Source organism: Callorhinus ursinus, unplaced genomic scaffold, assembly GCF_003265705.2.
Source record: "Callorhinus ursinus isolate GAN/ISIS: 27379988/994484 unplaced genomic scaffold, GSC_fseal_2.0 scaffold24, whole genome shotgun sequence".
Classification (NCBI taxonomy): domain Eukaryota; kingdom Metazoa; phylum Chordata; class Mammalia; order Carnivora; family Otariidae; genus Callorhinus; species Callorhinus ursinus.
In genome coordinates, this window is record NW_027397086.1 from 29,535,287 (window position 1) to 29,559,979 (window position 24,693).

General features: G+C 48.2%; 1 protein-coding gene across 7 annotated transcripts in view; it reads left to right on the forward strand.

Annotated features, from left to right (window-relative positions):
* The window catches only part of TBC1D2 (TBC1 domain family member 2), a 50,337-nt gene that overhangs the window by 11,746 nt on the left and 13,898 nt on the right, over window positions 1-24,693 (forward strand). For all 7 annotated transcript variants that reach the window (XR_003211522.2, XR_012373547.1, XM_025888439.2 and 4 more), the window contains 3 exons: window positions 8,362-8,495; window positions 11,741-11,937; window positions 18,846-19,241. Coding sequence is in view for 5 of the 7 variants with exons in the window: in XM_025888439.2 (XP_025744224.1) it covers window positions 8,362-8,495; window positions 11,741-11,937; window positions 18,846-19,241 (727 nt within the window). In the remaining 2 variants the exon portion in view is untranslated. The remainder of the gene's footprint in view (window positions 1-8,361; window positions 8,496-11,740; window positions 11,938-18,845; window positions 19,242-24,693) is intronic.

Consider the following 24,693-nt stretch of genomic DNA (forward strand, 5'->3'; position numbering starts at 1 on the left):
TTCTTTATGTATTTTGGATACTAATCCTTTACTGGATATGTCATTTGCAAATATCTTCTCCCATTCAGTCGGTTGCCTTTTAGTTTTGTTGATTGTTTCCTTCACAGTGCAGAAGCTTTTCATCTTGATGTAGTCCCAATAGTTTATTTTTGCTCTTGTTTCCCTTGCTTCGGGAGGCATATCTAGAAAAACATTGCTACAGCCAATGTAAGAGAAATTACTGCTGTGCTCTCTTCAAGGATTTTTATGGTTTAAGGTCTCACATTTAGATCTTTAATCCGGTGATCCAGTTTCACTCTTTGGCATGTAGCTGTCCAGTTTTCCCAATGCTATTTGTTGAAGAAACTGTCTTTCCCATTGCATATTCATTCCTCTTTTGTTGAAGGTTAATTGACCATAAAACTGTGTGCTTATTTCTGGGTTTTCTATTCTGTTCCATTGATCTATGTGTCTAATTTTTGCCACTATCACACTGTTTTAATTACTACCACTTTGTAATATAACTTGAAACCTGGAATTGTGATGCCTCTAGTTTTGTTTTTCTTTTTTAAAATTCACTTTTAACGTGTGTAACTTACTGTACATTGATCATATCTCAGCTACTTTTTCATTTGTTTTTCATTATTTATACAATTTCCCACTAGTAAGATTTGTTTTAAATAGTTCATAAGAAGATAGCAGTATGTCCTGAGCTTTGGAGGCAGACTGCCTGGACTTGTATCAGAGCTCCACCGGTCAGGGGCTGTGCTGCCCGTGGCAACTTGTTTGATTTCTCTGTGCTTCACTTAAATTGTTAGAGATGTAAGTACAGTAGTGCCTGCCCTACACCATTAGTGTGGGAATTTAATGGGTCAATGCATGCAAAGTGCTTTAGAACTATGCTTGGCAATGGTAAGCACTTTATAAATATTGTCTGGTGCTACTGTCATTAATCTAACTGAAGAAAAGGAAGCTGTTGGGAATTTAAATGGTACCCAATACTGATCCTGTTGGGGTGCTTATTTTCTGCGTGGACTTCAGATAGACTGGGACCTCTTAAGAAGCAGCTTAGATTATTCCCTGGACTTGGATTAGAGACCCCTGGCTCTGTGTGACTCAGACACAGCATTTCCCTGCCGGCCTCAGTGTTTGAATTCCCTCAGGTAGCTAGAAGGGTGGTGATGCTGTTTCCAGGAGAGAAGCAGGTTTTAGAGAAAAGACGAGTGTCCTCTAAGCCCTGCTGGCCCATGAGGCATTTGGATGGAGGGGCCTGGAACTCAGGAGAGTAATCTGAGCTGGAGGGAGAGACTTGGGGGTGTCAGGCATGGGTGAGCCCCCCAGGGTGAGTGGACAGGGAGGGTGCCCTGCAGGGGATCTTCCTTCAGGGGGAGCTGGAGGGAACTGGGTGCACTGGGAGCCTGCTGTGGGGGTGAAGGGGCTGAGAAATCCAGCCATCCAGCCAGGATATATCCAGTGTGGTCTCACCAAGCTTAAGCCAGGTTTGTGCCTGATGAAGGCTACAAACAGAAGTGGGGGAGAGAACATGCAGAGACAGAAAGGAAGGAAGTTTCAGAGGATCAGTTGGTTACTTCCCTCCTGACATTTGTAACAACCCACAGAAAATGTGAGGAAAAAGTGCAAGAAGTGGGCTACTTGCCCTGGGCTGCTGAGAGCCGTGGTAAGATCGGGGGTTGTTTTTGTCTCCTGCACCCTGGGCCCTGGCTGGTCTTAGAGCGTGGGTCATACTCTGGGGAAGGGAGTAGGAGTGCTTCTAGAGCACTGTGCTAGGTTCTTTGTACCATCACCAAGTTGTCTGGACAAACCTGTAAGGTAGTGTCATAACATTTTAGCTCTTAGGGCATAGAGTCAGACATCTGGGTCTGATGCTCAGTCTCTCCACTTACTAGCTTTGTGGCTTTGGCTACTTATCCTTTCTGAATCTCCATTCTCTTCTGTGTACAATGGAGGTGATACTAAGACTCACTTCACTGGGCTCTTGTGAGGATTGAATGAGTTGAATGACTAGTGTCAGCTTAGTGCCTGACCCATGGAAGGGCCCAGTCACTGTCTGTTGTGGACATGTTCTTCATCCTCATTGCAGATCAGGAAACCCAGGCTCAGGGAGGTTAAATGGCTTGCCCAAGGTTATCTTTCCAGAGCAAGTCTTTATGACCACTCCCCTGACACTAACCAGGTCTTTCAGACTTAGAGCTAATCCTACCCAGAAAATGACCTATGAACTGCTCCATACAAGGTCAATAAATTTATGAAATGGAGATACCTCTTCCAGTATAATAGTTTGGCTGGTAGTGGCCTGCTGGGTTGTGTCAGTAGTGAGTGAGCACCCTGTCCCCAGAGGTGATGTGTGCTAGAGCTTAGGAGGCCCTTTGCTACCCTGGAGTTGGTGTTTCTATACCCTCCCCTACCCAGCGATAACTGCTTGTGAGCCCCTGGCATTAGGGAGGCTGTACTTCCTGGGCAAGAGGAAGCAGAGGCAGCAATGATGGTCACCCCACCTAGCCAGCACCTCTAGTATAAGAATGTGTTCCTCTCCGACTGTGTGCCTGTGATTTGTGAGATCCATGTAACAGGGCTCAGCACACGACCCAGCACAAAGTGGTACTCAGTAAATAGTGCTCTTCATGACCACCATTTTCTTTTTCATATGACCACTACCCTTTTATCTGTGGATGGGGGAAGTAAGAACTGGGAAGGGGAAGTGACTAGCCCAAGGAGTCCAAAGCTCCATACAGTAGGATCTTAATAATAGCAAAAGGAGCCAGAAACCAAATTTCAAAGTCAAGTGTTGGACATGCTGAGTTCTAATTTCTTCTATGTTCTTTCTTTAAGAGATCCGTTTTTCCATCCATCAGTCAGCTATACTCTTCATTAAAGTACAATCTTATTTCTTATTCTGGACCCAACTACGCTAAAAAACTGGATTTTGTTTTAAAAACAAATTTCAGATCAAATGATGGTTCTTTGAAAAGATCAACAAAATTGACAACCCTCTAGTCAGACAGACCAAGACATGAGATTCACATTACTGAAGTCAGGATCAAAAGTTGGAATATTACTACCAGCCTTACAGAAATACAAAAGATTTATAAAGGAGTACTGTGAACAATTCTGTGCTAACAGATTAGATAACGTAGATGACATGGACAAATTCCTAGAAAGACAAAAATTACCAAAACTGACGCAAGAAGAAAGAGAAAATCTGAGTAGACCTGTGACATGTAAAGTGATTAAATTAATAAAAAAAAAAAACCTACCCCCGCCAAAAAAAAACCCCAAACAAACAAACAAACAAAAACCTAGGACCAGCTAATTTCCCTGGTGAATTCTACCAAATATTTTTTAAAAAATTAATACCAATTCTTCACAAAATCTTCTCCCTAAAAAAGAAGATGAGGAAATACTTCCCCATTCATTCTAGAAGGCCAGTGTTATCTTGATACCAAAACCAAACAAAAATATCACAAGAACCTGGAGCCTTCACCTAGAATGTCCTTGTGTTGATTTTGCCAGCAGGCCTCTGTTTTTCCTAACTCACCTCTTCACAGGACTCCCAGCTGTATGTGAGAATTTCAGTTGCAACTCCACAGTTTGTATGGTTCCAAAATTGCTTTCTTTCCTCTCTTGCATTCTAGGTCTCTGGTATTAACAGTTGATCTATGATCACAAAATCAATCAATCAGTCAAACAATCAATCTTGTAGCTGTGTGTGGTGATGGATGTTAACTGGACGTAGTGTGGTGATCATTTCACACTATGTTGAATAAATATGTTGTACACCTGAATTGAATGTGTTATGTGTTAGTTATATTGAATTGAATATGTTATGTGTTAGTTATATCTCAATTTAAAAAAAAATAGATAGTTGACCCCAGAACAAACTCATGGCCTAAGTCAACTTTCACAGCAATAATGCTGCAGACACACATTTCAAAATTTAGTTTCATGTAATAAGCATTTATTTCTCACACATCTGGATTCAGCTGATGTAGACTAGGTTCACTTCACATTACTGGTAAAATCTAGGTCTGCTCCTCGTATTCCTCATCTTCCATGGACCAGCAGCTGCCTGGGGCAAGTTCTTCAAGAGGGCAAGCTCTGGGGGCGCCTGGCTCAGTTGGTTAAGCATCTGCTTTCAGCTCAGGTCATGATCCCAGGGTCCTGGGATCGAGCCCCACATTGGACTCCCTATTCAGCAGGAAGTCTGCTTCTCCCTCTCCCTCTGCCTGCCACTCCCCCTGCTTGTGCTCGCAAGCTCTCTCTCTCTCTGTCAAATAAATAAAATCTTTAAAAAAAAAAAAAAAAGAGGGCAAGCTCTGTATGCAAGGACATTTTAAGCCTATGTTTACATCACATCTGCTAACATCGCTTTGGACAAAGCAAATCCCATGGCCATGCCCACGCCAAGAGAGGAGGTACTTTGCTCCTAAGGAGGTGGTGGGAAAGGAGTAAATATTTGCTGAGGAGTAGTCCAATCTACACATTCACCTTCCCACTTGAAGTTCACCTTTTCATGTTTAGTCCCCAAGAATTTCCCTTCCTTTCCTGGAAATTCAGCTCAATACTTTTGAAACATGTTTGGTATTTATCTAGCATCTAGGTGTTTGTGAATAAGGGTTTTTCAGGGTAACTTTCCCACTATACTGCTAGAAGTATACATTGCACATAGGGGTGATACAGCAAAGCTAGGACTCCCATCACGGATCTATAGACCTTCACGTCCCCTTCTCTTTTTTTATTTTTTTTAAAGATTTTATTTATTTGAGAGAGAGAACACAAGCTGGGGGGAGGGACAGAGAGAGGGAGAAGCAGGGAGTCTGATGAGGGGCTCAATCCCAGGATCCTGGGATCATGACCTGAGCTGAAGGCAGACACTTAACTGACTGAGCCACCCAGGCACCCCTCCCCTTCTCTCTCTTTTTTTTAAATTTTTTATTATTATGTTAATCACCATACATTACATCATTAGTTTTTGATGTAATGTTCCATGATTCATTATTTGTGCATAACACCCAGTGCTCCACGCAGAATTGCCCTCTTTAATACCCATCACCAGGCTAACCCATCCCCCCACCCTCCTCCCGTCTAGAACCCTCAGTTTGTTTTTCAGAATCCATTGTCTCTCATGGTTCGTCTCCCCCTCCGACTTACTCCCCTTCATTCTTCCCCTCCTGCTATCTTCTTCTTTTTCTTTTTTCTTAACATATGTTGCATTATTTGTTTCAGAAGTACAGATCTGTGATTCAACAGTCTTGCACAATTCACAGCGCTCACCATAGCACATACCCTACCCAATGTCTATCACCCAGCCACTCCATCCCTCCCACCCCCCACCACTCCAGCAACACTCAGTTTGTTTCCTGAGATTAAGAATTCCTCATATCAGTGAGGTCATATGATACATGTCTTTCTCTGATTGACTTATTTCACTCAGCATAACACCCTCCGGTTCCATCCACGTCATTGCAAATGGCAAGATCTCATTCCTTTTGACGGCTGCATAATATTCCATTGTGTATATATACCACATCTTCTTTATCCATTCATCTGTCGATGGACATCTTGGCTCTTTCCACAGTTTGGCGATTGTGGACATTGCTGCTATAAACATTGGGGTGCACGTACCCCTTCAGATCCCTACATTTGTATCTTCGTGGTAAATACCCAGTAGTGCAATTGCTGGATCGTATGGTAGCTCTATTTTCAACTGTTTGAGGAACCTCCATACTGTTTTCCAGAGTGGCTGTACCAGCTTGCATCCCCACCAACAGTGTAAGGGTTCCCCTTTCTCCACATCCTCGCCAACATTTGTTGTTCCCTGTCTTGTTAATTTTAGCCATTCTGACTGGTGTGAGGTAGTATCTCATTGTGGTTTTGATTTGTATTTCCCTGATGCCAAGTGATGTGGAGCATTTTTTCATGTGTCTGTTGGCCATTTGCATGTCTGCCCATTTCTGGACTGGATTATTTGTTTTTTGGGTGTTGAGTTTGATAAGCTCTTTATAGATCTTGGATATTATTCCTTTATCTGATATATTATTTGCAAATATCTTCTTCCATTCCATACATTGCCTTTTAGTTTTGTTACTGTTTCCTTTGCTGTGCAGAAACTTCTTATCTTGATGAATCCCAATAGTTTGTTTTTGCTTTTGTTTCCCTTGACCTTGGAGACGTGTCAAGCAAGAAGTTGCTGCGGCCAAGGTTAAAGAGGTTGCTGCCTGTGTTCTCCTCTAGGATTTTGATGGATTCCTGTCTCACATTTAGGTCTTTCATCCATTTTGAGCTTATCTCTGTGTATGGTGTAAGAAAATGGTTCTGGTTTCATTCTTCTACATTTGGCTGTCCAATTTTCCCAGCACCATTTATTGAAGAGACTGTCCTTTTCCCATTGGATATTCTTTCCTGTTTTGTCAAAGATTAGTTGACCATAAAGGGTCCATTTCCTGGTTCTCTATTCTGTTGCATTGATCTATGTGTCTGTTTTTGTGCCAGTACCATACTGTCTTGATGCTGACAGCTTTGTAATAGAGCTTGAAGTCTGGCATTGTGATGCCACCAGCTTTGGTTTTCTTTTTCAACATTCCTCTGGCTATTCAGGATTTTTTCTGGTTCCATACAAATTTTAGGATTATTTGTTCTGGCTCTGGGAAAAATGTCAATGGTATTTTGATAGGGATTGATTGAATGTGTAAATTGCTCTGGGTAGCATAGACATTGTAACAATATTCATTCTTCCAATCCATGAGCATGGAATGTTTTTCCATCTCTTTGTGTCTTCCTCAATTTCTTTCATAAGTGTTCTGTAGTTTTTAGAGTACAGACCTTTTGCCTCTTTGGTTATTATTATTTATTATTATTCCTAGGTATCTTATGGGTTTTGGTGCATCCATTCCATATTTTAAATGGTGGTCAACAGGGCACCTGGGTGGCACAGTAGGTTAAGCGTCTGACTCTTGGTTTCCGCTCAGGTCGTGAGCTCTACACTCAGCATGGGGTCTGCTTGAGATTCTCTCTCCCTCTCCCTCTGCCCCTCCTGCTTGTACGTGTGTGTACTCTCACTCTCTTTAAAATAAATAAATAAATAAATAAATAAATAAATAAATAAATAAATAAATAAATAAATATTTTAAATAATGAAATAAGTTCTGGTCATGACACTAAACTGATTTTATAACTTACCAATGGTTCACAACCTGTAGTTTGAAAAACACTGACCTAGTGAACTCCTTTAATCATCTTCTCTTCCTCATTATTAATTCTGGAATATGTCTACTTTTATCTCTTTGCAAAGGGAAAATAAACTCAGTTAAACTGTCCTTTCATCTGACTCATTATGAATTTCTCTATGGTCTGTGGTCCTAAGCCAGCCTTTGGTGCTACCTAGTTCCTTCCTACAAACCCAACACGTAATGAGCCTGCACTCTGGGCATGTGTGGCCCAGTGCCAGGGGCCAACAGGCATGCAGGCAGGTTAGTGCCCAGCTCTTGAAGAAATGATACCATTATTCAGCCTAGACAAGTACTTTGTCAACGGGTAGCCCATTGTCAAAGTTCAGTAAGCTCCTTGGAGGCCATGAGCTGATTAGTGAAGGCCTCAAGGAAGACAGATCTGAATGGGCAAAGGAAGCAAGGGGAGAAGGATCTGGGGTTTGGAGCTTTCCTCAGCAGAAGTAGGGAGCCACCAGTGATTTTTGAGCCAAGTAGATACAAAACCAGATGAAGGTTTCAGGAACGTTCGTTTGGCAAGTCCACTCAGCCTTTGTTCAGCACATATACTGTAAGTGCCCTCTATGTTGCAGGTGCCATGCTACACATTCAGAGTATTTTGGTGAACAAAACAGGCAAATATCCCTGCACTCAAGAGAACTTACACTCCAAGGGGCGCCTGGGTGGCTCAGTTGTTAAGCGTCTGCCTTCAGCTCAGGTCATGATCCCGGGTCCTGGGATCGAGACCTATGTCAGGCTCCCTTCTCAGTGGGGAGCCTGCTTCTCCCTGGCCCTCTGCCTGCCACTCCCCCTGCTTGTGCTCTCTCTCTCTCTCTCTCTCTGTCAAATAGATAAATAAAATATTAAAAAAAAAAAAAGAACTTACACTCCAGCAGTGGGGTTGGGGGCAGGGGAATCAAGCTTGTATTGTTTATTAACAATAGTGTGTGTGGAAGGTGGTAAGTACGAAGAGAAAATGAAAAGGAGAGGGTGAGGGGGTGGGGAGTGGCTCAGGTGGGATGCATCTCGCAGGGAGCCTGGAGTCCGGCAGACTGCTTGGGGCATGGCTGGGGGTGAGGAGGTGGCCTGAGCCCCAGCAGTGGCAGCAGGGAGAGCGGAGGGGCAGGAGGGCAACCTGATGCTCCTGTTTTCCTTTCAGAAACACAATGTACAATATTCGGGGCAACAGGCAGGCCCAAGGAACAGGCCACGGACCTCCAGGGGAAGATCCTCTACTGAGCGTGGAACCTTGGAGAACGGAGCAGCCCCTGCCCTCTGACCCCGGCACCCCAGGTGAGCTCTGCTTGGGTTTGGGCTGTCCTCAGAGACCAAGTGAGTGCCCTCTTTATCCTCCCCAGAAATCAGCATTTATGCTTTTTGTTTCTAACCTGAAACTCTCCAGGTCACTCCTCCTGGTTTCCATGGGTCTAGTAGCAATGGCTCCTTTTTTTACTAATATTATTGTGGTAAAATACATTTGAAATTTACCATTTTAACCAACTGTAAGTGCACAATTCAGTGACATGAAGCACGTTCACAGTGGTGTTCAATCATCACCACCATCCACTGCCAGTAATTCTTTCTCGTCTTACCAAACTGATGTTCTTCGCAACGACTCCTGAAGTAATAAAAGAAAATATATCTCACTTTTTCTTTCTTTTTTTTTTTTTAATTTAAAAAGGAAAAGATATAAAAATGCCACCCTGGGGTGATTAAAATCAGATCTGCCTGAAGAAGCAGAGCAAGTGACCTTTAGGTGTCCATCCAACTATTCCATAGAACTTTACTGTTTCACTTAAATGTGAGTGGCCCACAACATTGTTGGGGGGATGGGCTTTTTTTTTTTTTTTTTTTGGAAATTGGTATGGGTGCCCTTAGGACATTTTGTAATCTGGAAACAGTTGGAAGAAAACTGGCTGAGGCAGCACCGTGGGGTCTTCTAGCTGGAAGGACCCCTCAGCTGTATAGAAGTGGCTCCAGAAAGAGCACCCCTTTGGAGCAGTGCCCGTCGAGTCCCCGCAGATCACAGTGAACAATGCGCAAAGGACTCAGTACCCCATCGAATCAGTAGTAATGGAACCAGCACTCTTATGTAGCAGTTACTTTGTGTCATGGCTACTCTAAGCACTTTTTTCCTTTTGATAACAGTTTTATTAAGATATAATTCACATACCAAACAATTCACCCATTTGAAGTATACAATTCGCCATAACCAATTTTAGAACATGCTTATTATCCCACAAAGAAACCTCGCATCCCTCCAGCTCTAGGCAACCACTGTTCGACTTTCTGTCTCTGTGGATTTGCCCGTTCTGGATAGTTCATGTAGATGGAATCTGCAATATCTGGTCCTTTAGGACTGCTCCTGTCACCAAACAATCTTTTCAAGTTTCTTTTATGTGTACCAAGCATTTCACCTGATTTAACCTCTTTGACCCTTCCAAAAACCTGAGCAGTAGCTTCCGTTGGTCTCATTTACTAAATCAGGGAACCGAGGATAGAAAAGTAGAGTGACTGGCTCATGGCCGCACAGGGCGTGTGAAACTAGGAACTAGGGTTCAGGCCAAGGCTTTAGAAAAGCCTCATTTTCTAAAGCAGTGATTTTTCACACAACCTTTTTATTGCCATGACACTTTGACCCCCGTGAATAAAATCTAATATACAGTGCGTATCAAAGCAGCCTTGAGGCAGGGGGTGGGAGTCTGGGCTCCCCTCGGCTCCTCCTACTGTCTTCCCGTCCCAGTCAGCTCTGTGGCTCCCCATGAAATCCTACAGCACTGACAGAAAACCACTCTCCTAGGCCTCGTCTTCACCAACTGTGAAATGGGTGCAGTGATCCCTACCTTGCCTGCCCTCAGGGTCAGTGGAGAGTAGTGTTATCAGAGGGCAGCAGGGCTGCATGGAGCCCCCCTGCTCTTCTATACCCCACGGCAAGAAAGAGAAAGAAGCATTGCTGTCCTTTGAGCTCTGCAGTTGGGTTTATACCCAGTGCAACTGAATTTCTTTTAAGTCTAGGACAAAACCATTCTGTTCTTGTATTCTGCAAGGCCAGGGAGGTTCTGATTCCTACTAGAGTAGTTTCTTATCTGTTCTAGATGGTTTGGCTGGCCCCAGAAGAAACATGCTAAATTATTCTACTCATCCTGTAAGCCCTGCCTGTCCCCTCACCTGGGATTCCATACCATGTCCTTATTTTTAACACCCTAGTCCCAAAAGGACTGGGGATAGCTTATTAAAATACATATCAGGGGAAAGTAAATGAGTAATTTGGGTTAGGAAATTTAGATTAAAGACCAAGATAAGATCCTATAGAATAGCTAAGAGTGGGCAGCAGATGCGGCTCTGAGCTTCTCAGTAGCTAAGGCAAAGAGGGAAATGCAAGTGTTAGATTATTTCCAGTATCTGTAAGAATAAACACATGTTTTCTTAGAAAAAGCAAAGCCTTTTCTGGCACAGAGCATTGAGGAAAATTTCTTCTGCTGGTACCTTATAATGGGCATGATGTGTATATGTACCATGTAGACAAGATTCTCAAGGTCTTTTGACCATATAATCAGGCCATTAAAATGTCCCTGGATGCAGGGTGATGGCAGATCCCTAAAGTATAGGCTATACTTGGGGCAGGGCAAGACAAGGCATTGGGGGGTGGGTGAGTGACTGATGTTGGATTTGATTTAAGAAAAAATAAAAATAAAACAAAATAAGAAATTCAGTAATGGTTGGCAAATGTTTTCTACAGAGCCAGATAGTAAATGTTGGAGGCATTGTGGGACATATGGTCTCTGCTGCCGGTCCTCAACTCTGCCCTTGTGGAGTGAAAGCAGCACAGATAATGTACAAACGAATGTGGCCATGTTCCAATAAAACTTTATTTACAGAAGCAGGCTGTGGGCTGGATTTGGCCTGTGGACCCCTGGTTGCTGACCCTGGCTCTAGAGGAAATAGAAGGACTATGCAGCCTGGAGGCAGTCAACTGTGGGAAATGTGTGCCCTAACTTAGCTTGTAATAAGAATCCAATGAGAGTCTGACTTACTCTCTGGGGCAAGAATGCAGAATACAGATATTCCATACTCCTGTCTATGGACAGATCTCTGTACTTTGAAAATTGCCCAGAGAGTAGAGGTGGGATTCTTAAATAAGAAACAAGACATCCTGCCAGGGCTTGTGCCTGAGATGGCCCCTGGCACACAGCAGCGGTGTGGTGTGAAATAGCCCGTACAGGCGGGGATCCGAGAGTGGGGGACAGGCACACGTCAGAGGATGGGCTGAAGGACCCAGCTGGTACAGTATAAATAACGTTTATATAGCCCAAGGGTTCTCAAAGTGTGATCCCGGACCAGCTGCAGCAGCATCACCTAGGAAAGTTTTAGAAATGCAAATTCTCAAGCCCCACCCCAGACCTATTAATGAGAAGCTCTGGGAGTAGGGTACCACAGTCTGCATTTTACTGGGCCCTTCAGGTGCTTCTGCAGCAAGCTCAATTTTGAGGACCGCTGAGGCCACTGATCATAACCTCTGTGTTCCTCCTTTTGAGCAGGGAAAGATCCAGCAGATTCTCCAAAGTCTACACCCAAGTCCTCTCTGACTGCCAATCTCATTCAGAAAGCCAAGCGCCAGAACAGCACCTTTCCATTCTTTGCTGAAGGATTCACATGGACCCGAACTGCCCAGGAAAAGGTTCTAGCCTTGGAGCAGCAGGTTCTGATGCTCACCAAGGAGTTAAAGTCTCAGAAGGTGAGCTCTGGCCCCACAGAGGCCCCAAGCTCCAGTGCACACCTCTGGGCCTGGAGCCTCTGAACAAGCTAGACATGCTACATTAGCCCAGCCGGGCATGTGCCAGTCTCGGTCCTTAACAGCCAAACTGGTGGTGATGGGAAATGCTGTGCTGTTGGTTACTAAGGGCCATGTAGACACTCAGCCTAGATGACGGAACGCCTTCCAGGGCAGGATCTCTGGAACCTACTTTGTATTGCTCTTGGACTCCTAGAAGACTGTGCCTGGCCTCACCCCACACTGAAGAGAGGCAGCATTTGGAGGAGGGGGATTTGGATGCAGGGTCCTGGGAGGGGCCCCCGACGGAACTGGCAGCTTGTAACGGTGCAGAACGCTGAAGGACTGTCACAGGACAGAGAAAGCAGGCAGGTCTGTTGTAGCTCTGGGGCTCAGCCAGGCCCAATGGGATAGTGACGAGGAAGATTTAGCCTTAATAGAGAAGTTAATTATAGCAGTTAAAAAAAAGAGTGACATGGTCATTGTAGAACACAGATCACATACATACACAGGCATTAAAATCATCCCCAAATCCTACAACCCAGGGAATAAATCATGTTCGCTTTTTTGGGGCAACTTTGTAAAGTAGTGAGAATCACATGGCAGGGAGGTGAGGGGGACTGCAACCCTGGGCACAATAAAAGTAGTTAAACTAGCCCACTCCAGGGGTGGGCCCCACTGAGAACCCAGGCTTCTTTTCCTCCGAGGGGAAGGCCCAAATCTTCATGTTTGAGGTTTGGCTGCCCTCAGTCTTTTCCTGCTTTATTTCCCAGCTCTATGTACTTCTGAATAATCCCCCTCCTGTACATTTCTTGTCCTCCTTTCTGCTGCTCTGTTTTTGAAGACAGTCCAGAAAAATGTTCTCCCTACCGAGTTTTGCCCCTTCTCTGCCTTTCTTGCTCTTAAGCAGATATTAAGGGAAGCAGCAGAGACTTCCATCCTGGCAGGTCAGGGCATACATTTAATGAAGCAGCCCGTGATTAAAGTCCTCCAAGGAGGAAGCTCATTCGTTCATAGGTTCGTACTTCAGTTGTGTATTCACCAGGTCTTTGTCGAGGGCCTGTGGTGTGCACGCAGTATTCTAGGCGCTAGGAACAGTGGGAAGAGACACGGGCCCTGCCCCTGCAGAGGCTTGCATTTCATGGCAGAGACGGGTGGTAAACACCCCAACACCCATGTACAGCATTACAGCGTGTGAAGTCCCCTTTGCTGCCGCTTAGCAGCCCAGCTTCTTTTTCTTCGGTCATCTTCCCGTCCTGCGGTGGAGCTGCTGGTGCTCCTGAGAGCCCAGAGGGCATCCAGTTGGGCTGGAGTATCTGCCCAATCCCTGGACCAGTACAGTGTAAGGCCCAGACCCCACCTGGCCAGGAAAAGCAAGCTGAATGTGAACACCGCCTCTCCTTTGACCACACCTTCCCCTTCTTTCTAGGAAACCTGGGCAGCCTCCCTGGGCTTGGCCTTTGCTTCCAAGGTGTCGGGAGTTGTTCAATGAAGGAGAGAGGCCCGGGAGACCGAGATTTCCCTGAGGTTTGCCCCCAGTGGCTGTGCCGCCCTGGAGAATGTGGCATCCTCAATAAATGAAGGCAAGCTCGTGGAGATCAGTCAGGGCTCCCTAGGTGGCTAACAGCTTCCCTGCGGTCAGAGTGAAAACGTCAGGAGGAAGTTGTCCAAGCATTACAGAACCCGGACTTTCTTACTGGTTCACTTCCCAGCAAAGCTTGGTCTGGCTTGGGATCGATAGTCAGGAGGCGAGAAAGGCCTGTGGTCCCACTTTTGCCTCACCAGATGAGTGCTGTGCGTGCTCTCCAGACCATCTCGCAAGTGTGCTTTTGTCTGGTGGGCATCTTGGAGCACAGGCCTTAAAGTGGAAGGTGCCGTCCACAGTTCTGGCCCTGAGCAAGTTTCTTAACCCCTAAAGCCTCAGCTTCCTCCTCTGTCCCCGGAGTTATAGGGGTGCTTACTGCAGAGGCTTGCGTCTGGCTGCGTAAAGCCCAGTGCCTGGCACGCAGCAGCAGCCCGCCCGATGCAGGCTTTGGCTGCTATCACAGCATTCCCTGCCCTCTTAAGTTGATTCCTTCTGGCCTTAAAAGGAATGGCATGATCCTCTGAAGGGCTCTAGGAGTACAGATGGGCGCCCATGAGGGTCTCCAAGAAATGAGTGACATAGCAGCGATGGGCAGAGGTCAAGTCTTCACCCCACGTTAGGCAGGGGGAGCCCCACCCCTACCAACTCTGGCATTTTACCTCCAGCCCAGATACCAAAACCAAAGAGGGGAAGGAGAGAAGACCGACTCTTAGCCCAGAGGTAGGACAGAGGAGGCCTGCAAAACCTTGGGGTGCCCCGTGGTGTCCCAGTTGTGCAGAAATGCTAATTAGAGGACACTAACTATCCATCTGAGTCCCTCCGAGGCCAGTTCCTCAGCTGGACAGATAGTCTCCCGGACTTCCCTGGGCCCACATCTACAAGATGCCTTCCTGCATCTCTTCAGTGGAAGGTACTCTCTTTCTGCCTGAGGTTGCAGGAGGACATGGGAACTGGGAGGTCTTGTCCTGGCTCAGCCACCTGGGTGGTCATTGCCGATAGTGTTAGTGATCCTTGAAGAATTTGTATCTCAAACTCTGTCGGATGCTGTGGAGGGCACAGAGGTACACTGGGTCCCTGCTGTCAGGTGGGGAAGAACAGATAAGAGCATACATAACTGGTGTTAAGGGTGGCCCTAGCTCGTGCTTGGGCTTTCCATGCATTGCTGCTAATCCTTACAACAGTTACCAGCTCTCTTTTCTTGAGGAGCAAACTGAGGCTCTGAGAGATTCTGCATGCCCAGGGTCTCCCAGGAGCCAAGACCAGTTTCAGACTCTGGTCTGTCTGCTTCTAGAGCTTCTGCCCTTTTCACTGCCATGCTCAAGGAGCTCAGAGATGGTGGGTGACTGCCCTGAGGTCACACAGCTGGAAGAGCCAGGACTGAGGCCCTGGCCCCCTTCTCCAGGTCCAGGACTCGTCCCAGCCTCATCGCCTCCTCTGTGGTCTCCCAGGACTGCCCAGCATCAGACATGGGCACGTAACTGCTTTTCAGAAAATACGAATGCACTCATGTCTGGTGTCATATTAAACCATAGGACCACTCCAGTCCCCATTGAGCCATTATCTGTCCCAGACCCTTGCAGCATGCTGGTCCCCCAGGAGATTTGGACTCCTGGAGTTAGCACCAGATGGCTGCTTGGCTGGGTGACTCAGGCTCTCAGAGTTGACAAAATTATACCCAGCCTGAAGGCTGTCTGCTCTGGCAGATGGAAGTCCATGTTTGTAGTGATGTTGGCCATCTGTTGACTGCTGGGAATGATGAACTCTTCCCAGGCCCTCTCTGGGGCCAACTTAGCTTGCTCAAGGTAATTCGTTGAGGAAACTCATTGGGGGCAAAGTGCAGCCTCTTACTTCCCTAGAACCCCAGCCAGAGACCTCAACGTACACTCCCCTTATCCAGAGTACGGAGTACAAAGACTTCAGGGTGCACAGAGGGAGGGTCGAGAGGGGCCTGACTGTTTCCGCTTGGGGAGGGGCACTTGCCAGACTTCCTCTCTCATCCTTGAAGTGGCTGTGCCAGGAGTAGGGAGCAGGATCTCCATTTCACCTATGACAAAGCCAAAGTTTACTTTTCTTAAAACACCGTCATTAGAAACACCCTCATGGACCTGGAATGGCAAGCAAGGCCTCTGGGTCTCCAGAACCAGTGCTCCTTCACCTGCACCTGCTGGCGCCCAGCCTCCGAAGGGTCAGGGGCCGGACTGCTGGACTGAGAGTCCGGGGCTCTTTCTGCAGCAACGTTGGGCCCATCCACCTTGATCTGAGTGAGTGATGCAAGTATCAACTCTTTAATAAGGGAAAGGATTAATTTTTAGAAGGTGGTTCGTTGGCTTTTAAAATTTTGAATAATCAACTACAATGAAATTTTTTTTAATAAAATGATAACATGTGGCCAGTTAATCGAAGTCTGAAATGGGCCAAACAATGATTTGATTAAGAAATATTAGACGTACCACTTGATCAGCTCTTCTGTTTCTAAGAACGAGTCCTAAAGCAATGCTTACGGTTGTGGGAATTGGCGACAGCCGGCTGTCCCTCCTTGAGGATGGGACGAGGGCACTGAGGTGCAACCAGATGAGGAGGAGTCCCTGCACCCTTGCCGGTGGTGGCGGTGCTCAGGGACACGCCGTCGTATGTAGTAAGGCCCAGAGTAGCTTCCCTTTTGGTTTTTAATATCTCTAGATGGTGTGTATGTGCATTTGTTGTGACCTGATGCCCTCAGGCTCACCCATGTTGTAGCATGTAACAGGATTTCCTTCCGTTTTCAGGAATAATATTCCATCGTGTGTATATGCCACCTTCTGCTTATCCATTCATGGGACATGTGGGTTGGTCCCATCTCTTGGGTGTTGTGAATGATGCTGCTATGAACTTGGGTTGTTTCTATTTTTAAAGAAATGGAAAGAAGTGTTTCAGTGCAAAATCTGTTAACTACACATCATGGAGAAGTGGAGGGCCCCAGATTAGGATTGGGGGGTCCTCTGTTGTGGCAGGTTTTCCCACCTGTGAGGATCCACCAGCTTCTTTTAGTCCTCTTCATTCTCCTTTCTTGGGCTTCAGTGTCCTCCTGTGACAGCAAGCGACCTGCCTGACCAGGTGGTCTCTCCGGGCCTGCCAGCCGCCGGGTTTTCTGAATGCGAGGTCCATTCACACTCCTCATCTCGTGCTTCCTGCCCTGACTCCGTCCCTTCCCTGCTTCCTTTCTCCCTGTCTCATTCTGAAGCTGGGACTCCTGGGGTGGGGGGAGAGGCTCCCGGGCTGGAAGTAGGAAGGGGGAGGCAGCTGGATGTAATGGAATGGGCTTCAGAGTTGACTCTGCCGAAGTTGGGGGAAAGATACCTGCCTGATGCTGGGCCTCAGGAGAGCCTGAACAGTGGTGTCTGCTGGTTAATTCGCCCAGGCACTTACCAGGGTCCTCTCCAAATCTCCGCCAAACCAGAAGATGGTCTCAGCTTCTCAGTTATCCTGGAGCCACAGGAACCGTGATCTCTCCCAGCAGAGCCTGAGAAGCTAGCTCATTCCAAACATTCCAGTTTGGTTCGCAGCCACCTCCTCACCCCACCTTCCGGCCACACCCGAGAATGCCCACAGCCTCACACAGGCTCTTTCATTCCTCTGGGCCTTTGCTAGAGCTGTTGACTCAGCGCGCGTGGAAAGCCCTTCCAGCCTTCATCTTCTACCTACTGCTTGACCGTCTCTGGCCCTCCTCATTCTTCACAGATCAGCTTCAACTGTTGTGCCTTTCTGTAGAATATACTGGTCTTCCCCCACCTCCATCCCAAGGAGAAGTCATTGCTCTCTGCTCTGTATCCCCAGTAATACCCTTGCTTCCTTCTTGCAGTAAATCACTCCATTATAGTAGTTCACTTTTGCTCCCACCAGCCTTGGTGGTTTTTGAAGATGAGAACTCTGACCGATCCCCCTCTGGCCCACCAGCACCCAGCCCAGGGCCTGGCACTGAGTGGGGCTTAATAACGTTTGGATGGCTGGAGGGAAGGGAGAGAACCCAGAAGAGGGCCAGTCTGTGGTCCCCAGGTTTCAGAAATTGCATGCTAATTCGATCCTGCCATTAATTTCTCAGATAAGGTCATGATTTGGAGCAGTTCTCTTCCAAAATGGAATCATTCTTAGCAATAACCCTATCTAGCTGATTCATTTAGTTGAATACTTTGGTGTGGATACAGATAATGTGTTTCTGGAGCAGAGCAATGACCCAGAGCCCCTGCCTATCAGGTCTGAGGCTCACATGGGACTGGCTGCTGGGCTACCTGGCTTCTGATATTCTGATCCTGGCCTTAAGTGAACCCACATCCCTGCTTTGGGACAGGACAGGTCCTGGGGAGGTTGGGGGCTTGAAGGCATGGAGAGCCAAGCAGACCTAGAGTTTCCATGTGCATACAGTGCCCCTGCCAAGGAATAAATGGAAGTCTGTTGCTTCTGAGCTCTCTCCGCTTTCTTGCACAGGCCTGCAGGCATTGCTTGGTGGCCTGAGGGGTGGGGCACAGCGGACTGCGTGAGGCTCTGTGTGTGCTTTAGCCTGAGGATTGCCCATGCGTTTCCTCTCAGGTGCTCTCCCAGCTCCATCGGTAGCGACTACTTGATGCTATGTTTGGGATTCTGAGGACTCCACTAGGCTAAGCAGGAAGGAATATTGAGATGAGTCAGGTCTGCCACAGGAGCCGGAGAGAAAGGCCACGCCGGTGTGCCACAGGCCACCTTCATGACTTGGGATGATTTGGGATTGAATTCCACTCTACTCTGTGGGGCTTCAGTTTTCCCATCTCTGAAATGGACACATATCAGTCAGGGTTCAGGCTCAGCTGCTGTAACAGAGAAGCCTCCAAGCACTCTGGTCTAAAGCAATCTAGAAGTTATTTCTCTCCTGCCTTCTCGTGGAAGAACCCAGAGGTTCAGTGAGCAGTTCTGAGCTAGTAAGGCAACTGCCGTCCTCATCATACACCTTCTGCTCATGAGCCGAGGGGCTGCTCCAGCTCTTGCCATCTCCCAGCGAGAAGGAAGGGCAGTGTGCGTGGTGGTTTTAAAGGGAGGACCCAGAAGCTACCCACATAATTTCTCATATCCCATTTAGGCAGAATAGTCACCAGGCTACCCCTCGCTGCAAGCCTGGCTGGGAAATGTGGTCTTCAGCTGGAGAAAATGAGCCGGCCCGGAGGATGACGCTAGCCACCCCTCAGGGCTATTGGGAGAGTTGGTGACTGTGGCAAATGCCGAGTCCCTGGCACCTCACAGGCCTTCCCCGAGTTCACAAGGTGCTTCTTTCCTCCCCTAGGAGCTGGTGAGGATCCTGCACAAGGCGCTAGAGGCTGCCCAGCAGGAGAAGAGGGCATCCAGCGCATACCTGGCAGCGGCCGAGGACAAGGACCGGCTGGAGCTGGTGCGGCACAAGGTGCGGCAGATCGCAGAGCTGGGCAGGCGGGTGGAGGCCCTGGAGCAGGAGCGGGAGAGCCTGCTGCAGACGGCCGGCCTGCAGGAACAGCAGGTGCAGGAGCTGCGGCGGCACGTGCAGCTGCTCATGGACAAGAACCAGGCCAAACAGCAGGTCATCTGCAAGCTGTCTGAGAAGGTCACCCAGGACTTCACGCATCCCCCTATCCAGCCGCCTGGGCCCCCAGGGGCTGCCAACAGGGACTTCCTGAGCCAGCAGGAGAAGATGGAGCACCTGAAGGTAGGGGCCCCTCCCCGCAGGCCCTGGGGCCTTGGGGGGGGGGGGGGGGGGGGGGCGGCACACTGCTCTCAACCCTGAGGGTTTCCTAGATAGAGCAGGGATAACCCTTCATACTGAAATTGATACTGGTGGAAATACTGCTACATACTTCCTCACTGTCTTACCCAGAAGGTCTGGTGCAATTTGACCTTTTCATGATATCCTAGGCTAGAAAGGGAAGGTATCTCTAGATTATTATTAGAGGTGGAAGAGCACAAGATAAGGTCAGAACCCCTGAGTGCCCGACCAGCAAAGTGCCATGCTGATGCCCTGGGGAGTCCCCAAGGTGCCTGGCGGCCTCCCCTAGCACACAGTCCAGGTGATGTGGGGCCAGCAGGCCTTGCGGCTCCTCTGTGAGCCTGTGTGCTGCCCGGTGGCCACCGTCGTGGGTGCCCTGCTCGCATCATCTCATCTGATGCTCCACCAGCCCTGTGAGGCCGTCACTTGGGTGCTCCCCACTGTGGGCAGGAAGGCTGAGTCTGAGAAGGGCCTGTGTGCGGAGGGGCTGGGGAGCTGGAGCTCTCTGACTCGCATCTGCTCTGCTGCCTTCCAGTTTCTTTGGGCCTTCCCTCCTGCCGCCTCCCCTACCTCCCCCTGGCACAGGCAGTGGCTCTCACGTGGGGAGGCAGCGCCCTCCCGGAGACCAATTGCAGCTCAGGGAGCAGGAACTTAATTTTATGTGTGATGCCTGCCATGGTGACAGGAGCTGCCGGGCCACCTGAAGGCCTGAGGCTGGGGATCAGTGCTCATAACCCCCACTGTCCTTAAAGGCAGCTGTATAACCACGGCCGGTCCTGCCCCAAACCCCACCACGCGCAGCCGCACATGTATACATATGTACGTATAACCAGGGGAGCGTCCTTGCCATGGGACCAAAGCATTGCTGCTGGAAGAGGGGAAGCAGAAGGAGAAAAAGAAAACTCCAGATGCATTTGAAAGACCAGTGGGCAGTGTGGTACAGTGGCCCCTGCCCCAGCTGTGAAGTCAGGCATAGGTTTGGACCCAGGCTCTGCCTTCTGCTAGCTGTGTGACCTCAGGCAAGGCCCCTCACCTCTCTTTAAAAATGGCCTCACTGTTCCTACTCACGAGGTTGACGGGGGGTGAAGGAAGACAACATGAAACCCAGATCCCTCCTGTTTCCTTCCGCATGAAAAACCACATAACCAGTCTTTGAATCTTTTCCCTTTAAAATCAGATTCTTTTGAGTTCAAAATGAAAACAAAATCATTTCAAATGCAGATGGAGTGAGGCTGGGGCTGGAAAATTGCTTTCATCAGATTGCTTCACTACCCTCCTCTGCCCTGCTAACTAAGAATCTTCTGTCTGTGCCTATCCTGCTGGAATCCACAGGTGAAGACCCCGTAGAGCAGCTCGGGGGTCAGAGAAATAGATCTGTTCGGTGCTGCCAGGAGCCGACTGGAAGCCTGGTCTCGCCGTAGGAGACAGAGTGTGCCCCTGGCTTTGTATGTTCAGGAATTTATCAGTGAGCCCAAACAGAGGAAATTCCTATCAACCAAACTTACCTTGCTGCTGATCCTCAGAGGCCCAGTGTTTGTGTCAGAAAGAATTGCATGTGCTCGAGTTCCTCGTTTGTTAGCCTTTACATGTCTGATCTAGAAAAATAGAAGACTCCTCCAAAATCCATAGTCTTTCCATTTGAGGACAGAGCAATGTTCACATCTCCCCCTTGCCCTGGGATGGAGGATATGCGACTTTAGGGAAATGCCCCCCTTGTTGAAGCTGCCAATTTGAGAACAGAATCATTGACCTCCTGAATATCAGAGCTGGGAAGACTCAGAGATCTAGTCTTTGACATTTTCTGGCAGGGACAGCTGAGCCCAGACAGGGGTCCAGGGTCCCATAGCACAAGCAGCAGGGTTGCAGCTAGGCCCGAGGTCTCCCCACATGCAATCCACTGCCTTCCCTACTAGCACAGGGGCTAGTCCATGCGGCGTTTCCCAAAGAGAATTCACGGGCTCCTGATCCCTATGAAGACAGGCAGGCAGACTCTCTCCTTCCTGTCTGCTTTCCCTAGCTGTGTTTTCCTCCTTTGCTTGCCGGTGACTGTCATGTGGCTTTCCTTTCTCTGAGCTCTCTCTCTTTTTCCTCCCTACAGTCCTGAGCCACGATGAACACTCAAGGTAGGGCGATGAGGTGCTCCAGGGGGTGCTCACACATGCCCTCGCCGTCTGGGCTGCAGGCAGGGTGCCCCTGGCCATATGTCCAAAGCCTTGGAAATGCCAGGGAGCATCTCAGGGTCTGGGGTGAGGACGCAGGGACGGTAACAGGAGGCAGAACGGAGCGGCCATGTAGAGCAGCAGACTCTGCTGATGCGCTTTCACCCAGCAGTAGTTTTCCATTCCCCTGTGGACCGCACACACCTGGCTTGCATCCTGCCTCTCTCGTGTTCTAGGCAGGTGACTGAGGAGGACTTACCCTCTCTGTACTTGTTTCCACATCTGTAAAGTGGGAACGATGGTACTTTAATATGTAGTGCACAGCATGGTGGAGATAAATTAACACATAATAATGTGTGGGAGGGAAACGAGTCTGGCACATAGTAGGACCTCAGGCAATGGGTCGCTGTCTTCCTCCCTTGCCTGGAAGTGTGTTGTATTTTCTCAGGCGTTTGGGAAGAATGCACAACAGCATCATATCAAAAACAATTTACAGTAATTAACTCATAGTATGGTAGTATCCAGTCAATGTTAAAATTTCCCAATTGATTTATAAATGTTATAAATAGCTTTGGGGTTCTTTTATATAATCTTTTTAAATAAATAAAATAAATCCATGAAAAAAAAGAACGCACAACAGCAGCAGTGGGAAGTCTCTGGGCGGGGGCAGGAGGAACACAGCAGGTGACAGTAGTTCTCCAGGTGCCCGGAGAACCCAGAGAAGGAGGTGACACTTGTGCTCACCAGCCACCATTCTCAGCCTTTTGCATGTATTGACTAATCACATCCTCCCAAGAGTGCCTGAGGCCATACTGTTATTGTTCCTGGTTTCCAGGTGAGGGGAGGAGGCCCAGAAAGGGTGAGGAACTCGTGCTGGGCTCAGTGGTGAAGGCAGGATTTCTATCCAGGCAACAGGGCCCCAGGGCCCTGGGCCCACTCCCTGACCACTAGGCAGCGCCAGCGTCTCTGCTGTGGTGTTACTGTACTCGAGGGTCTGAGGGGTCAGACAGGCCTGCATGCAGCCAGCCAGACTGCTGAGCACAACCGCTGAAGGGTGGGACTAGACGTTTGGCGTCCAGGTGGATGCCAGCGGGGGCAGAGCTTGTGGAGGATCTAGGCTGTAAGTGCAGTGGTTGGACGTGGCTTTTGAATCAGACACATCTGGGCTCAGTCACCCCTGGTCTCGTAGAGCTGTGTGACCTCAGACAACGTACTTGTCCTTTCAGAGCCTCGGAGACTGCATCTGAGTTCCTTTCAGGGCTGCCGGGGAGATGGAGTGGGATGATGTACTCAGCGCGGGGCCGGGGCACAGGGTGATGGTGCAGGGGGCCTGCGCAGCTTCTGTGTTCATAAATCTGTGAGTCTCCAGACACCCAAACGGAAGACTATCACGGGCAGGGGGAGTGGGCCTAGAAAATCCTGATGTCCACAGGTGGTGGGTCCTCGGGCTGCAAACTGAGGGTTCACACCAGGCTCACCACCCTTCCACCTAAGGGTAAGAAAATGGGGGCCGCAGAGAGGAAGCAGGCAGATGCTTGTGCAGAAGAGCGGCTGGTACGCCCTGGCAGCATTTCTGAGAAAAGGGAGCCCAGAGTTTGACCTAAGGGAGACATGGCGGGAAAGTAGGAGGAAGTCCAGGCTAGGGAGTTGGAACTACCTGGGTCCAGGCCGGGTGGAGAGAGCAGAGAGCGAGCTCAGCCTGAGGACACGAAGCCTGGCAGCCCGGGCACAGTGAGGGATGCAGAAGCAGGGGTGGCCAGGGCAGGAGACACCTTGGACAGCCCCAGTGGGGTGGTGAGAGGCCATGTGTTGAAGCCAGCCAGGGGCTTTTATTTCTAGCTAAGGAACCCTGGGAGCATGTGGCCCTCCCACTGGATCAGCCATCTAGGCAGAAGGCAGCAGACCCTGGGTTTGAATTGGAGCTTCTGGGCTGGGAAGGATCTTGGCCAGGATGCAGGCCCACCCCGGGAGGGTCAAGACGGCCTGTGAGCTGTGTACATGAGACCCATCCCTGATAATGAGGTGCCACAGTCATCACAGGTATGATGCTCTTAATTTCCAGATAAATCAGGGCTATCCAAGGTCACGCCTTGCAATAGTGTCTCTCTCATGCACTTACAGCCCAGTACATTTCTTGAGTGGGAGCAAAAGGGGTTGAGTTTCAGCTAGTGAATGTCCTGGAATTGCTAGGTATAGCTGTGAACATGCATTGTCCATTGCTTCTGGAATGTCCATCCCAGTGGAATGAAGGTTGAGGGCCAGTGCTGTGGTTGCTCCTTTCTGAGGCTCAAGCAGAAGCTTGAGCCTCCCCAGTGCTTGGCCAGCTTCTCCTCAAATGCCCCAGCAGCAGGATCTCACTCCGTCCACTGGACAGCTTGCAAAAGGAAAACTCTAGGTGCAGAGATGCGCATCACAGCATTATTCATAAACAAAAACCAACCGAAAACATTCAGGGCTCAAATAAAAAATAACAGGGAAAGGATTATAACTAAGGTATAGTAAATTCACCCAACAGAATAGTCATCAGACATTAAAAATGTTGGGAAGCTTATGTAACATAGAGTACAGTTGACCCTTGAACAACACGGGTTTGAACTGCACGGATCCACTTACAGGCAGTTTTTTTCTGATAAATACGGTATAGTTCTGTTAATGTATTTTCTCTTTATGATTTTCTTAGTATTTTTTTTTCTCTAGCTTACTTTATTGTAAGAATACAGTATATACTACACATAGCATATGAAATGTGTGCTAATTGGCTCTTTGTTCTCAGGAAGGCTTCGGTCAACAGTAGGTGATTAGCATTTAAATTTGGGGGGATAGTCAAAAGTTATATACAGATTTTCCACTGTGCAGCGGGGGTGGGGTTCAGCACCCCTAACCCCAGTGTTGTTGAAGGGCCATTGTATTTACAAGGTGATATTAAGTAAAAAATTTTCCCTCAAAATTGTTCAGTATGATTGCAAATATGTGAAAACATATTTATTTTTAAAACAAACACTACTTGGATGTTTGTTTGTTTTGTTCTCCATACTTAGTGTTATGACACATGTTACCTCAGGTCATCTCCCAGCTGCCCAATGGAGTAGTATTTGTCCCTTTTACAGATGAGAAAACAGAGGGTCAGAGTTGTTCAGTGAAACCTCCCAGCCAGGAAGTCAGAACCACAACTTGAACTCCAGGCTTGACGCCCTCTCTATTGTATCATGCTGGGATCAAGATTAGTGAAGGGGGCT